General features: G+C 38.8%; 1 protein-coding gene across 2 annotated transcripts in view; it reads left to right on the plus strand.

Annotated features, from left to right (window-relative positions):
• Positions 1–17,359, plus strand: part of Fam120c (family with sequence similarity 120 member C) — a 153,226-nt gene that overhangs the window by 116,920 nt on the left and 18,947 nt on the right. For both annotated transcript variants that reach the window (NM_001427708.1, XM_087600110.1), the window contains 1 exon segment: positions 7,203–7,317. In NM_001427708.1, coding sequence (NP_001414637.1) covers positions 7,203–7,317 — 115 coding nt within the window.

A 17,359-nucleotide genomic window follows, 5' to 3' on the forward strand; every position in this document is an offset into this window, starting at 1 on the left:
AGTTAATCCTGATCATCAACTTGATAAAATTGAGAAACACCTAGGAGATTAATAAGGCCTACCTCTAAGTATATCTGAGGACATGGCCACAGATAAATAGATCATGAAGGCTCTGACCTAGTGAATGGTTTAATACACTATTGGAGCTGTGCAGTGGTGGAGCATGCCTTTAATCCCAACACTTTGGAGGCAGGTGGATCTCTGTGAGTTCAAGGACAGCTCGGTCTACAGAGAAAGTTCCAGGACAACTAGGGCTGCACAGAGAAATCTGTCTCATAGCAAACAAGCAAATAAAAACAAAAGGAAGGAAGGAAGGAAGGAAGGAAGGAAGGAAGGAAGGAAGGAAGGAAGAAAAAATCTAAATGGACAATTTTAAGAATAACAGTTGGGATGAGGTCTGTAGCTACACAGTAGTGCTGAACATGCACATGGCTCTGAGTTCAGTCCGCAGTTCACACACAAGATAATTAAATACAGAGGACAGTAAGTTATTTTCAAAAAGTGGTTGAAGAACAATTACAGAAATTCAAACCTAAAAGTCCTGAACTATACAATAAACCAGACCACCAGTTTTCTATAGACTACCCTACCCAACACTACCATAGTTTACAGTTTTATGTGTTCATGGAACATTGTGCATAATAGACAGTAGGTCAGGTTGCAGAGCTAGACAAGATGAATGTAAAAGGACTAGAATTATTCAAAATATTATCTGTGGCAACTGCAAATTAGGGGTAATTTATGAAATGAAATCTGAAAAAAAAAAGACACAAGTATATGAAAATTGAGCTTCAGGGTCCTACATAATGAGTCATAGGAGAAATCACAAAGGAAATTAGAAAATAGAAATGAATAAGAACAAAATGGCAACATGATAATTTATGAGGCACATCTAAAATAATGCTGATAAATATATACCTATGTGTGCTTTTAGAAAAACCTCAAACCAATAGCCTACTTTTGTATATTAAACTAGATGAAAAGCCAAAATTGGAGCTTTACACAGCTGTTTGGAAAGCTGAGGGAAGATTTGCTGCATGAGCCTAGTAGCTAAGGGAGTAGTTAAGGGGCATCAAAAGCAACAGTAATGCAGTTACTTGATGTGTATGAGGTCCTGAATCTCCCCAGCACCACAAACTGAGTAAATCCAAAGAATCAAAAAGCAGGAAACTGCCAAGTGGAAACTACCTATAAATGAAATAAGAATACCAAAAGAATAAAGTTAAATGAGAAACAATTTTGTTAAGTTTTTTTTACTTGATGTATTAATTAGACATACGGGCCTTATTGTCATTTTCAAACATAATATATTTGGATAGTATAATTTGAAATTGGGTGTTATGATAACTTTGGATGTGCTTTTTTTTCCAAATTTGGGGTCTTTCTGCTTTCATATGATTATGAGGATTATTTTTCTAGTCCTATGAAAAAGAAAATTGTTGGTATTTGATAGGGGATTGTATTGTATCTATAGTTGAATTTCATTAGTATGCAAGCTTAACAATATTAACTCATTTTATCCATGATTATAGGAGGACCCTTTCATCTTTTGTCATCTTTCTTGGGGGTGTTATAATTATTATTGAAGAGTCCTTTCATCTATTCCAGTGGTTCTCAACTTGTGAGTCATGAGCTCTTTGGGGATCAAATGATCATTTTACAGAAGTCACATATCAGATATCCTACATTTCAGATATTTACATTATGATTCATAATAGTAGCAAAATTACAGTTACAAAGTACCAATGAAATAATTTCATGGTTGGGTTCACCACAACATGAGTCATAGCATTAGGAAGGTTGAGAACTACTGTACTGATCTATTAGATTTATGATGTGGTATGGTTTTGTTCTATTTTGTTTTGAGGTTAATTTATTTTTATTTTTTTCTCAGCAAGGTTTTTATCAGTGTGTAGGCTATTGTTTTTTGTTTTTGCTTTTATTTTTGTATCCTATCACTTTGCTTAAATTGCTTATCAGATCTGATAGATTCTCTAGGATATTTTAAATATGAGATCATAGCCCTGAAAACATAGACAGTTTGACTTTGCTTTCCCTATTTGTAGTTCTTTTGTTTTTGCCTTATTACTCTAAGATTTCCAGAAGTTTTTGAAGAAAAGTGATAATAGCAGATAGTACTTCACTCAGTCAGGATGAAAATAATTAAAAAGACCATAGCAAAAATTTTAAATGTTGAAAAACTACAGGAAGTATAGCTACTTTTGTGACTATTTTGCCATTTTCTCATTTTAAATTAAATGTGGTTGTATTGTTTTAAAAATGCTAACAAACAAACAAAAACACAGTTCAGCCTACAGTAAAAAATGCTTTAACACTGAGGTACATCTCCATCTGGTTTGCCATTTTCTTTTTCCTTTTTTTCCCAAAAATTTGTTGTACATGTGCATATGCGTGCCTCTGTGTGTGTGTGTGTGTATGAGTGTGTGTGTGTCCCTGTCTGTCCATCCGTCTGTCTGTCCGTCTGTCTGTTTATGAGTATGTGCCATGTATGTGCAGATGCCTGTGGAGGTCAGAAGAGGGCATCATCTCCTGGAGCTGGAATTACAGGTAGTTCTAACCTACCTAATGTGGGGGCTAGGAACTGAACTTGGGTCCTCTGGAAGAGCCGCAAATACCTTACCCACAGAGCCATCTCTTCAGCCCCAATTTTATTATTTTCTTACAAGATTAAATATGTATGTATCAGATGACTCATTCATTTCACTCCTAGCTATCGCTCCAAGAGCACTGAAAAGATATGCCCACAGAAAGACTTGAATATTAATGGAAGTATTAATCATAATAGCCAAAAAGCTCAAAGAACCTAATTATCTATCAACTGGTAAGTGGATAAACGTACTGAGGTATGTCCATCAATGAAAAATTATATAGCAATTAAGTCAAACTACTGCTAACAGGTCAGATCATGAATCAACCTTAAAATCTCTATGCTTAGGGCTGGTTAATTGTAGGGTGCATGCATAAGAGGACCTGAGTTCAATCCCCAGCACTTCAAATAATTACTATGCTAAATGATCATGAAAAAAGTCAGAGACATTAAGTAGATGGAAACTTCATGGACTGGAAGTCTTACTATTATAAAAGATGTTATCTACTCAATCCATAGCTTTCATGCATTAGGTTCAATGAACTTATTGTAAGAGTTATATCAAAAAGTAAAGTTGGATGGATGTGTTGGCATAGACCCTTATTCCTAGCTACTTGACAAAAGTAGAAGGAACCCTGTGCCTAGTTCGACAGTAGCCTGAGCACATGGTCCAACCCTATCTTGGAAAAAAAGATACTGACCCTTAATAACCAAAACAATCTTGGGAAAAAAAGAGGAAAATACAAAATGAAGGCCTATTGTAAGTGTCTAAGACACAGATTATTTCTGTGGAACAAAGAACTCAAGAGTATGTGTTCACACTGATATATTCAATTGATATTGGCAAATAAAGAAGCAGTTCATTAAACTGAAGATTGTTTTCAACAATTAGTTCTGAGCAATAGATAACTTGGTAGTCAGGAGAAAAATGGACTGTGAATTAAAGCCTATGAAGTCAAAACTCTCTACGAAAGGAAAGGAGAGCAGGGCACATCTGGTGCTAGGTAAAGAGTTCTTAGACTTGTCATTTTAACAACTGATTCAGAAGAGAAAATATGGACTTTGTCAGCATTCAGAAAATCTTAACCCTTGAAAGGCCACTTAGGTTTTTGGTGGTGTTTGCTCTGTAGAACTGAGGATGGCCATACTTCTTTATACTTTTCTGTTTTACAGTGTTGGGGATCAAACTGCCTCCTTCCCAAGTACTCTACCACTTTGTCCCAGCCTTTTACATTTTTCTGACTCAGAATGAACATGAACATTTGGAATCAGAACAAATTTATTAATGTTACATAAAATTAAAAGTAGAAGTGGTATAAAAAAAGGATTCCAGTATTAAATCCTATGTAAAATTTAAGTCAGTGTGGTATTGGCTTGACACAAATAAACACAAATTATTAGGCTAGTAACAAGTATTTGTATGTATAAGAATTTAGTATCTAGTAAGAGTTTCACCAAATAAAAAGAACGTCTTCACATGTAGGAACTACTAGCCCAATTCTAGAGATGAGAAAACTAAATCTTCTAGAGGTTAAGGCAGTGCCTAGAGTCACAGAGTATTAGAATCTCAATGCCAAGGAAGTCAGCCTCCAAAGTATGTAATCTTTGCCACTATATTCTATACAAATAATGGTTCTATCAATGTGTCTATGATATCATAGGCATTTACTATATATGAGTAAATTTAGTTTACTAAAATTATAATAGAATGTGCAATAGTTGCATATATTATATATAATTATGTAATAGTAAAAATGCTATCTTGTCACTGAAAATGAAAAGTTTTCATGATATAGGTTTTGTTGTTTTATATTTATGTATTTTATTGTATGTGTATGGGTGTTTGGCCTGTACATATGTCTGTACACTATGTATGTACATGCAGTGCTCATGGAGGCCAAAGGAGGGCATTGAATCCTCTGGAACTGAAATTACCGATGTCATTAGACACCACATAAGGGTTGGAAATCAAACCCAAGTCCTACACAAGAACAACAAGCTATCTTTAACACTGAACCAACACTCCAGTCTCCATGATTTAGTTTTGCCAGAGATAATCCTCAGTGGAATCATATAGTTTAGGAAATAGTACATGATGAGCAACCCTAAATATTGATAGATTTAATAATTATTATTTCTTCTATCCTTGTACTTCATTGACTTATTAGACCCTATACTGCATCTCAAAATTTACTCAACACTCGTTGAATAGCAAACTGATTCAGGAATGGAGCTTAGCATATGCTGACAGTGACTTATTCAGCAAATATTTATTGAGCACCTACTGTGCTATACTGTATACTGAGTTCAGATTAATACTGGAGTATAACTCAAACCAAGCAAAAACCTCTAATCCCTAATAAAGTACATTAATTCCTCCTCCATGATTCTCTTTGATTCTCTAGATACATTTAGTGAGCACACAGAACAACCTGCACAATCATGCCCTGCAAATTGTATTAGACTTTCTGTGAGCTTGCTTCTCTCTCACAGTTGACTTCTTTAGGTCATTTTTAAAGATAATATTCAAGTTGTATATAATTCAAATAATTCTGCTTTGGTTAAGTGCTCTCCTCTCTTTTGGTTAAGTGTTGGTTTTTCATTTGTTTTAGCATAACATGATTGATACTCTTCCAATAAGTATTTACCAATACCCACTCTATACCAAGGTTCATGATAAAGGAGAAATAATAAACAAAGATAATCAAGAACATACATGGTCCCAGACCTCCTGGGTATTCGCATAGAAACCTGAATAAATTTTCTTTGTGGATAATTAGTAAAGCATTTAAACTTTATTTTGTTACTCACACAGTCTATAATTTTAAATGTCTTTTATTCATACTTTCCATGTCGTAGCTTGATGGCAACATTTTCCATGTTTTTTCTTCATATTTGCCAACAAACTAAGATAAAAGGCTTTGAAATAAAATCTTAAGTAAAGCTAAATCAAGAAATTGTAAAAAAAAAAAAAGCCTTCAAGGCAAAAGCATATTGGTAAAAAGAACACTTTGGGAAAGATACAAGCTATGAATTATGCGCTAAATAACATAGTACTGGAAAATATAAAATAGGTTATAAAGTATGAATAAATTTCCCAAGTGAACAATGAGCAGAAAAGATGTTACAAAATGTTCTAGGCAAAGGGAAGTTTTGTCGGTTACAGAGTTCCAACCTACACACACTAGATATTTAGAATATAATTGCTAAACAAGTCACAGGATTTGCTCATTCCTGCCATTTCAAAATCATTGCAAAAGTCAAAGGAAAAAGTATTGGTGGTAGGAATGCTTATACCGTTTCTTTCCCCAGTGGAGGACAGTAGTTAAGAGAGTTTTCTAGATTCCAAGCCAGATTGTGGCTGTAGTAATTGGGCTAGTCTCCAGGAATTCATCCCACATGTTGCTCCAGAAGTTCTCAAAGTCTAGAACAACTCTAGAGTAGAAGTTGTACATGTTCTTTGTCTTACGCACCTTTAAGGAGATAAGTACAAGTGTTAAACTGATATATCTGTAGCTTTTTTCCCATTTATGTCTTTATTTTCAGCATCTATAATAGTAAGACACATTCAGTTCGTGGACAGTCGATTCAAATATTTGTGAATAGGTACTTAGATTTCTTAATGGTACCATGTCATCTAGCCATCTTCACAAGCCAAAGTTTTTGGGGTCTTGGGCTCTGCCCTTCTCTTCACTGTCCTGTAAAACCTGTGGCTAAGGGTTGGGACTGACAAAGTGTTTGCCTAACATGCATGTAGTCCTGGATTCCATCCTTAGCACTGTGGGAAAAGAAAATCCTAGGACCAAGCCTTGTGGGCTTATAGACTGACAGCTCTTATCTTTATCCCCAAATACTTCATCCTCACTGACAAAGTGTTCATTTAGTCCATTTTTGGCCACAGATTCAGTCACCTCAACTGATATGTATGTCAGTATCACTCTCCTGCTGACAGTCCTTAAATGTCTTCTTTTGGGGGACAAAGATTTACATAATCTTATTTGGAGACTATGATATAGTGACTGACTTTATAATTTTACCCACTATCATTGAGCAATATCAATTCAAGCCAGGTGCATCTTGCCAAATCATGCCTCCATATTATTCTTCCCTAGACTAAAACAGGATGCTTTATTCCTACCTTGTGTCTCATTAAATTATACAATCCCCTTGAAACTCTGCTCCTGCTAAGTTTTTCAGGTGACTTCCTTGTCCATTGGACTCTTCGGTGTTCTTGTAGAACTCTGCATTTTTTTTCCCTTGGCAATGTTGTTCCTGTCTATCTCCACAGCCACTCAGATTTGGAATCACTATAAATTAACCCAGAGTTTCATTCCTGAGAAGTTTATGGAGTTTTTTTTGTATGCATTCTAGGAAAGCTCTCTTCTTCTGATCTATATCTCCAGCCCTCCTTCTTATTATTTCTGGCAGTGTCTTGCTATGATGCCCAGGCTAGCCTGGAACTTTCTATCCTCCTTTTCTCCTACATAATAGGATTACAGGTGTGTGCTATAATGCTTGGCACCACTTTAGGTTCTTAGTGTCTGGGACATGAATGATGGGAACTGTGGTCAAATAATGATGTTTTTGTTTCTAGATACATGGTTCAGTGGCCTGGTGGCCGAATCCTGCATCGCCATGAACTTGACACCTTCCTTGCACAGGCAGTGTCTACTCAACTTTATGAACCAGATCAGCTTCAAGAACTCAAGGTGATTTGTTATACCTTAATTTAATTTTTTCCCTGCTTCTTGGGTTTTGATTTGATTTGATTTGTGTGTTTTGTTTTGTTGTTTTGTTTTGTTTTAGACAGGGTCTCAGGCTGGGCCTAAACTTACTGTGTAAGGAAAGAGGACCTCAAACTCCTGATCCTTTAGCTTCTACTTCCCAAGTCCTGAGATTATAGGTGTATACTACCATGCTCACATTCTTTCTTTCATAAGTTCATAGATCTACTTTAAGTCCTTTTCTTTTGGAGTTAGGGGAAGAATAATTCTATAGGTAAATGTTTTATTTACTTTAGCCAGATAGATCTTTCAATTAGTAATATCAATGGATGCCTGCTATATCCTCCTACCCCAATAATGATGAATCAGAATACTCAGAAAAGATATTTTACAAGGATTATAAACCATGGTAAGATTGATACTTATAAGATAGGTTGCAGAGACCTTAGTATACCTATTTGTCTCTGAGTAAATATCTATCTCCTATTACTTAATTTGTTTTTATTTAGTGATTGTAGGGGTGTGTGTGTGTGTGTGTGTGTGTGTGTGTGTGTGTGTGAGAGAGAGAGAGAGAGAGAGAGAGAGAGAGAGGGAATGAGAGAATTACAGTATACATGTGAAGGTCAGATGACAACTCTCAGCAGTCACTTATCTCCTGCCACCTTGGAAGATCCAGTGATCAAATTCTGGTGAAAAGTCTTGTGTACAAGGGCCTTTACCTGCTAAGCCATCTCATCACTGCCCCTGTTCCCAACATATCACTTTATAAAAGGTAGTGTGTAATAGTACCTTTTATTCGCCTGATGTAATTGTCATCTCTGAGGCTTACTGCCTCCTTCTAGGCCTAGTCCTGGAAACTTCCAGCCTCTGACAATCTAATTCAGACCTACAATGTTTTCAGCCTCTGATACTTGTTGCTGAATAAACTTACCCTTACAAGCTCCTTCTGAGTACTGGCTAGTTCAACTCATCTGCTCTGACTCAAAAGTCCTGATTCAATCTCGCTTTCCTGGTCTTCTCCTAAATGGCTCTGTTTCCCTCAAACTAACTCTAGTGATCTGGTCTTATCTTCTGACTGCTTCTCATTCTCTGGTTCATTTTGTCTTTGCCTGTATCTACCTTATTCTCACTCTGCAACCGATCTCTGTACAACTGTCCCAGGAGAACCACTGTCTCTCCTTCCCCCTCTCTGCATTGCTCTCTCCTCTGTTTTTGTGAGAGTTGGGCATATTCTAGTCTGTCAAATCCTGCTCTGATTCATCACTTTGTCTGCCATTCAATTATACTTCACTTTCAAACATGGGTGCTCTCTTCAACAAACTAACTTTACCTTCATTGTTTGGGCTTAAAGATGTGTGCTAAGGGTGTGTCTTAGTTTGGATTTTATTGCTGTGAATAGACGCTATGACCAAGGCAACTCTTAAAAGGACTTACAGGTTCAGAGGTTCAATCCATTATTATCAAGGTGGGAGCCTGGAAGCTTCCAAACAGGCATGGTGCAGGAGGAGCTGAGAGTTCTACATCTTGTTCTGAAAACAAACAGGAGAAGACTGCCTTTAGGCAGCTAGGATTAGGTTCTTAAAGCCCACCTCCACAGTGACACACTTCCTCCAACAAGGCCACACCTCCTCATAGTGCCACTTCCTGGGCCAAACATATTCAAACCACCAGACAGCATGTCTGTATTCCAGCTAGACTAGCCATATTGATGGATTAAAATCCCTCTACAGTAGTAAAAACTGGGAAAATATAGGAAAACATAAAGAAGAAAATAGATACACCATGAACTGAAAGCAATTGAAGACAGGAGTATAGCAGGTGGACTGTAAACATAGATTGCCTAGTGCTTTAATCTTGGCATCATTGCCTCCTGTCTATATGATATTGTCTGGGTTACTTGGCTTTTTTTTTAACCTTCTATGTCTTTACTCCTGGTACTGTAAAGATAATAAATAATACATATAAAATAGAACAGTCTCTTGTATATTTGTTTATTTTAAATATATCCTACTCCATAAATACTAGCTACTAATGCAAGACACTCCTCCCCTGGTTTTAGTAGATATGTTCCTTTGGGGCCTATATTTACTACATTTTTCATTGCTATGACAAAATTATTTATTTATTCTAGCTCAGTTTAAGGGTGCAGACTGTCATGGTCATAAAGTCATGGTAGCAGGATCCTGAAGATATGGTCACATTACCTCCACAGTAAGCTTGCTTTCTCCTGTTTAATCCCTCCAGTACCCCAGCCCTATGGTTGAACAAATCCAGTAAGCTTATAAAATCAAACTAGATGTGGTAGCAGGCACCTGAGGCTGAATAGGGAAGGTAGTATAATAGTTTGAAAAATTTATGTGCTGTGACAAAACACTGGTCAATGCTAACTTGGGGCAGGAAAGAATTTATTTCAGCTTACGCTTTATAATTCATCACTGAGGAGAACCAGAGCAGGAACTCAAGATAGGAACCTGAGCAGGAACTGAAGCAAGGGCAATGGAAGAGTGCTGCTTACTGTCTTGTCCCTCATGACTTGTTCACACATCAATCATTAATCAAGAAAATGCCCCAAGGTTTACCCACAGACCAACCTGAAGACAATTTCTTTTTTTTTTTTTTTTTTGGTTCTTTTTTTCGGAGCTGGGGACCGAACCCAGGGCCTTGCGCTTCCTAGGTAAGCGCTCTACCACTGAGCTAAATCCCCAGCCCCGACAATTTCTTAATTGAAGTTCCTTCTCATATAATTCTAGTATGTATCAATTTGGTGGGGGAAAAAACTAATCAGCACAGATAGTTTAGTACTTTGAGACTATAATTATCAGAGGGAAATGGATTCTGAGAGAGGATAAGCTAAGCAGGGTGACATATGCTTAAAACCTGAGGCAGAAATGAAAAGAATTTGAGATCAGCCTGTAGTATCTGGTAATGTCAAACAAAATAGTAAAATAGACTCGATGTCCAGCTGCAGCTCAAGGGTAGAGTACCTGGGAAATATACAAGAGGCTTTGGTTCAGTCAGAGACACCAGAGAAAAAGATAAAAATATTTGCAAAATAATTCCTAGCACCCACAGGGTAGCTATTATCTATAACTCTGGTTCTAGGGGGATCCAGTGGTCTCTTCTACTTCTGTAGGCACTAGACATGCGCACAGTGTATAAATATTCACTGGATAAAAGATTAATGCATAAAAACAAACAAGTTAAAACTGGCAGTAGTGATTATTTAAGGCTGGCATATCAGATGGCTCAATAGAAAAGCTGATCCAGTTTCAAGTCCCCTTCTGGGTGTGATTTGGCATGAAGAGCTGCTCTAGGACTCAGAAATATATTTGCTATCAAAAGAAGCATTACATTAATCCTCTACAAAACAGCAAGTCCTCTTAAATGCAGAGAAATCTATCCAGTGCCATACTATGAAAAAATTTTTTATGTTACCTTTCCTTGATGGTTAGGCATGCTAATAGATGAAATTTGGTGGAGGGCTTCAATCAGAAACACCAGAGGAAAAAGAAAAAGACTTGCAACATCATAATTGAAGTTAGGTCAGCAAAGGAAAAATCCAACATCCTGAGACAAATGTAATTTGCTACATTACCTAGGCAAAGCTGAAACTCCTAGGCTCAGATGATCCTGTCACCACAGCCTTTTGAGTAGTTGTGACTGTAGCTGTATTCTAGCTTACTTGGCAGAAGAGTATTTGTTTGACTGGGTGTCTGGTTTATTTGAGATAAGATAGATTGGTTTGGCCCAGACTGGCCTTGAACTTACAGCAGTCCTCCTGCCTTAGCCTCTCAGTCCATGCACCATCCCCTTGCTAAAACTGATTCTTAGAAGTAAGCTTTCTGAGTTGACAAATGTAAACGTTTTCAGAGTTCTTGATATATCTTCCTTAGTTGCAGTAGACATTCCTCAGCATTTGTAAGACTTCCCATTTATTTCATTGCACTATCATCAGGATTGAATACTCCTTTGGTGTTTACTTTTTGAAATTTTCAAATTTGATGGCAAAATGAATATCCTCTAAATCATCTCAGGAAAAGGTGGACATAAAAGATACTTATACACTCAAGTGACTGTTGAAAAGCAATATGTCCTTCCAGTCTCCATCTGAGCCCCAGAGCTAAGGCTGTCCCAAGCCCTCGGTACACAAATCCTCCCCTGAGAGAGCTGATCTCCCAGGAGTGCACTCACTCCTAAGCCTACAGTTGAGACCACCACTTTCGCTCCAATATTTGTCCAAAGATGGGCCCAACAGGAGCTCACAGGGCACAGGAGCAGCCAGGGACAGGATCCTTCCGGTCTCCATCTGTGCCCTGGAGCTAAGGCTGTCTCACAGCCCTCTGGACCCAAACCTGCAGGGAGAGAGCTGGTCTCCCAGGAGTGCTCTGACTCCTAAGATCACAGGCTCACAGGCCCACAGGAGGGACAAACTCCAGTCAGAACGAGCAAGGGCATCTAATATCAGAGGTAATCAGATGACAAGAGGCAAGGGCAAGAGCCTAAGCAAAATCAAACGAAGTTTATTTGTCATCATCAGAACCCAGTTCTTCCAACATAGCAAGCTCTGGATACCCCAACACACTGGAGAAAGCAAAATTTGGCTTTAAAATCACATCTGACGTCAATGATAGAGGACTTTAAGAAGGGAATGAATAAGGCCCTTAAAGAAATACAGGACAAGAGTTTTTAGAATAGCAAGAGAAAATTGCTTCAAGCAGAACACAGAGAGAGTATAATCTAGAAAGCTGTCTTACAGCAGAGCATTGGCATTCAGCTTGGACCCACAATTTAATTTCCAGTTGTTTCACTGCTCCAAGATACCACTTCCTCAGAACCCCTGTCCAAACTGAGGCTAGTCCTTGGTGTTATCATTAATTGTCTATATTTCCTCAGAGAGGGATGAGCATGATGAAACCCTCCCTCCCCACAATATTATGTGAATGGCAACAGTCATGTGAAGGCAGCCACTGCTGAGGTGAATCCCAGGAGTGACAGCCATACTGTATGACTACTGAATTTTCGGTGTTTCTAGATTATTCTTAATTGATGTGATAGTGTGTTGGAGATTAAAATATTGATATATTAATAAAATGATATAGTCATGACTATATCTAGTATACCTTGTATATTCATAGAAATAAAGTTCTACCTAAATCCTTTATTAAAAAAAAGAAAGGGTTGGGGATTTAGCTCAGTGGTAAAGCGCTTGCCTAGGAAGCGCAAGGCCCTGGGTTCGGTCCCCAGCTCCGGAAAAAAAAAAAAAAAAGAAATACAGGACAACACAGGTAAACAAGTAGAAGCCCAATATCTCGAATTGACACTTCTGAGTGTAATAGCCCTCTCTCCTTAGATTACAGTAGCAATATAGGGATTCTGAAAACATTAGAGTATAGTTGTTGCATTGTAGAACTCCAGAAATAACCATAGGATAAGCTTGAGGACCAAAACAACCCATCATGATTTGTATTTTTGCTAAAATTCCATCACTTGATTGGTATAAATCAAACCAGTTTAATTCTCTAGGGTCAATATCAATTCAGAGCTAGGATATAGTAAGTCTTAAAAAGTCAGGTTATTTCCTTACCTTTAATGTTAACCTGGGAAAAGGCCATGCATCTTTAGGGGATCAACAATAAAACTTTCAGTATAGTTTCAAGATTCTTCCTGAAGGGGACCTGGCTCTTTCATTCAAAGGATCTGAGGCTAAATATTTTTTCCTTTTATTGGATTTTTTAAATTCACATTTTAAACGTTATCCCCCTTCCCAGTTTCCCCTCTAGAAACCTGCTATCCCAAACCCTTCCCCGTGCTTCTATGAGTGTGCTCCCTTACTCACCCACTCCCTCCCACCTCCCTGCTTTGACATTCACCTACACTGGGGCATTAAACCTTCACAGGACCAAAGGCCTCTCTACCCATTGATTCCTGACAAGGCCAGCCTCTTCTACATATTCGAATGGAGCTATAGGTCCATTCCTCTGTACACTTGGGATGGTGGTTTAGTCCCTGGGAGCTCTGGGGCGGGGGAGTCTGGTTGGCTGATATTGTTCTTCTGATGGGGTTACAAACCCCTTCAGCTACTTCAGTCCTTTCTCTCACTCCTACATTGGGGAACCTGTTCTCAAGTCAATGGTTGGCTGCAAACATCTGCCTATTATGTATTTGTCAGGTTCTGGCAGAGCCTCTCAGGAGACAGCTGTATCAGGCTCCTGTCAGCAAGCACTTCTTGGCATCAGCAATAGTGACTAGATTTGATGGCTGTATATGGGATGGATCCCCATATGGAGCAGTCTCTGGATGGCCTTTCCTTCAGTCTCTGCTCCATATTTTGTCTCCATATCTCCTTCTATGAATATGTTTGTTTCCCCATTTAAGAAGGTCTGAAACATCCATACTTAGGTCTTACTTCTTCTTGAGCTTCATGTGGTTTGTGTAATTATTGGGTAATTCAAGCTTTGGGGCTAAGATCCACTTATTGGTGAATGCATACCATTGGGTTGCCTCACTCAAGATGATATTTTCTAGTTCAATCCATTTGCCTACGGATTTGATGAAGTCATTGTTTTTGATAGCTGAATAGTACTCCATTGTGTAGATGTACCACATTTTCTGTATCCATTCCTCTGTTGAAGGGCATCTGGGTTCTTAACAGCTTCTGGCTATTATAAATAAGGCTGCTATGAACATAGTGGAGCATGTGTACTTGGTGTATGTAAGAGCATCATTTGGGTATATGCCCAAGAGAGGTATAGCTGGGTCCTCAGGTAGTGCAATGTCCAATTTTCTGAGGAACCTCCAGACTGATTTCTAGAGTGGATGTTCCAACTCACCAACAATGGAGGAGTGTTCCTTTTCTCCACATCCTTACCAGCATCTGCTGTCACCTGAGTTTTTTATCTTAGCCATTGTCTTAGTTGTCTTAGTATTGCTGTAAACAGACACTATGACCAAAGTAAGTTTTATAATTGACATTTAATTAGGGCTGGCTTACAGGTTTAGAGGTTTAGTCCATTATCATCAAGGAGGGAGCATGGCAGCATCCAGGCAGGCATGGTGCAGGAGGAGCTGAGAGTTCTAAATCTTTATCCAAAGGAAGCCAAGAACAGAATGAGCTTCCTCAGGCAGCTAGGAAGAGGGTCTCCAAGCCTGTGCCCACAGTACACACTTTCTCCAACAAAGCCACACCTTCTAATACTGACTCTTCCTGGGTCAAGCATATGCAAAGCAGCACAGCCATTCAGACTAGTGTGATGTGTTTTGATTTCCATTTCCCTGATGACTTAGGATGTTGAACATTTCTTTACGTACTTCTCAACCATTCAGTATTCCTCAGCTGAGAATTCTTTGTTTAGCATGGTACCCAATTTTTTTTTGGTTCTTTTTTTCGGAGCTGGGGACTGAACCCAGGGCCTTGCGCTTCCTAGGTAAGCGCTCTACCACTGAGCTAAATCCCCAGCCCCGGTACCCCATTTTTAATAGGTTTATTTGATTCTCTAGAATCTAACTTCTTGAGTTCTCTGTTTATTTTGGATATTAGCCCACTGTTGGATGTAGGATTGGTAAAGATCTTTTCCCAATCTGTAGGTTGCCATTTTGTCCTAATGACAGTGTCCTTTGCCTTACAGAAGCTTTGCAGTTTTATGAGGTCTCCTTTGTCGATTCACGATCTTAGTGCATAAGCCATTGGTGATTTGTTCAGGAAAATTACCCCTGTGCCCATGTGTTCGAGACTCTCCTCCACTTTTTCTTCTCAGTTTGAGTGTATCTAGTTTTATGTAGAGGTCCTTGATCCACTTGGACTTAAGCTTTGTGCAGGGTGATAAGCATGATTGATCTGCATTCTTCTACATGCTGACCTCCATTTAGCACCATTTGCTGAAAATGCTATCTTTTTTCCATTGGATGGAAATCAAGTGACCATAGGTGTGTGGGTTCATTTCTGGGTCTTCAATTCTATTACACTGATCTATTTGTCTGTCTCTGTACCAATTCAATACAGATTTTATCACTATTGCTCTGTAATACTGCTTGAATTCAGAGATAGTGATTCCCCTAGAAAGTCTTCTATTGTTGAGGATAGTTTTCGATAGCCAGGGTTATTTGTTATCCCAAATGAATTTGCAAATTGCTCTTTCCAACTCTATGAAGAAATGAGTTGGAATTTTGATGGGGATTGAATTTAATCTGTAGTTTGCTTTTGGCAAAATGGCCATTTTTACTATACTAATCCTGCCAATCCATGAGCATGGGAGGTCCTTCCTTTTTCTGATATCTTTTTCAATTTCTTTCTTCAGAGACTTTAGTTCTTGTCATACAGATCTTTCACTTGCTTGGTTAGTGTCACACCCATGTATTTTATTGTGACTACTGTGAAGGGTATAGTTTCCCTCATTTCTTTCTCAGCCTGTTTATCCTTGGAGTAGAGGAAGGCTACAGATTTGTTTGAGTTAATTTTTTATCCAGCCACTTTGCTGAAGTTGTTTATCAGCTGTAGGACTTCTATGGTGGAATTTTGGGGGTCACTTAAGTATACTATCATATCATCTGCACTTCTTTCCAATTTGAATTCCTTTCACCTCTTTTTGTTGTCTAATTGCTCTGGCTATGACTTCAAGTTCTATATTGAATAAGTAGGGAGAGAGTGGGCAGCCTTGACTAGCCCCAGATTTGAGTAGGATTGATTCAAGTTTCCCTCCATTTAGCTTGATGTTGGCTACTGGTTTGCCATATATTGTTTTTACTATGTTTAGGTATGGACCTTGAATTCCTGATCTTTCCAAGACTTTTATAATGAAGGGGTATTGAATTTTGTGAAATGATTTCTTTTTTTTTTTATTAACTTGAGTATTTCTTCTATACATTTCAAGTGTTATTCCCTTTCCCGGTTTCCGGGCAAACATCCCCCCCCTCCCCTTCCTTATGGGTGTTCCCCTCCCAACCCTCCCCCCATTGCCGCCCTCCCCCCATAGTCTAGTTCACTGGGGGTTCAGTCTTAGCAGGACCCAGGGCTTCCCCTTCCACTGGTGCTCTTACTAGGATATTCATTGCTACCTATGGGGTCAGAGTCCAGGGTCAGTCCATGTATAGTCTTTAGGTAGTGGCTTAGTCCCTGGAAGCTCTGGTTGCTTGACATTGTTGTACTTTTTGGGGCCTCGAGCCCCTTCAAGCTCTTCCAGTTCTTTCTCTGATTCCTTCAACGGGGGACCTATTCTCAGTTCAGTGGTTTGCTGCTGGCATTCGCCTCTGTATTTGCTGTATTCTGGCTGTGTCTCTCAGGAGCGATCTACATCCGGCTCCTGTCGGCCTGCACTTCTTTGCTTCATCCATCTTGTCTAATTGGGTGGCTGTATATGTATGGGCCACATGTGGGGCAGGCTCTGAATGGGTGTTCCTTCAGTCTCTGTTTTAATCTTTGCCTCTCCCTTCCCTGCCAAGGGTATTCTTTTTCCTCATTTAAAGAAGGAGTGAAGCATTCACATTTTGATCATCCGTCTTGAGTTTCGTTTGTTCTAGGGATCTAGGGTAATTCAAGCATTTGGGCTAATAGCCACTTATCAATGAGTGCATACCATGTATGTCTTTCTGTGATTGGGTTAGCTCACTCAGGATGATGTTTTCCAGTTCCAACCATTTGCCTACGAATTTCATAAACTCATTGTTTTTGATAGCTGAGTAGTATTCCATTGTGTAGATGTACCACATTTTCTGTATCCATTCCTCTGTTGAAGGGCATCTGGGTTCTTTCCAGTTTCTGGCTATTATAAATAAGGCTGCGATGAACATAGTGGAGCACGTGTCTCTTTTATATGTTGAGGCATCTTTTGGGTATATGCCCAAGAGAGGTATAGCTGGATCCTCAGGCAGTTCAATGTCCAATTTTCTGAGGAACCTCCAGACTGATTTCCAGAATGGTTTTACCAGTCTGCAATCCCACCAACAATGGAGGAGTGTTCCTCTTTCTCCACATCCTTGCCAGCATCTGCTGTCACCTGAGTTTTTGATCTTAGCCATTCTCACTGGTATGAGG

The sequence above is a fragment of the Rattus norvegicus genome, chromosome X (genome assembly GCF_021556685.1).
Source record: "Rattus norvegicus strain SHRSP/BbbUtx chromosome X, alternate assembly SHRSP_T2T, whole genome shotgun sequence".
Lineage (NCBI taxonomy): Eukaryota > Metazoa > Chordata > Mammalia > Rodentia > Muridae > Rattus > Rattus norvegicus.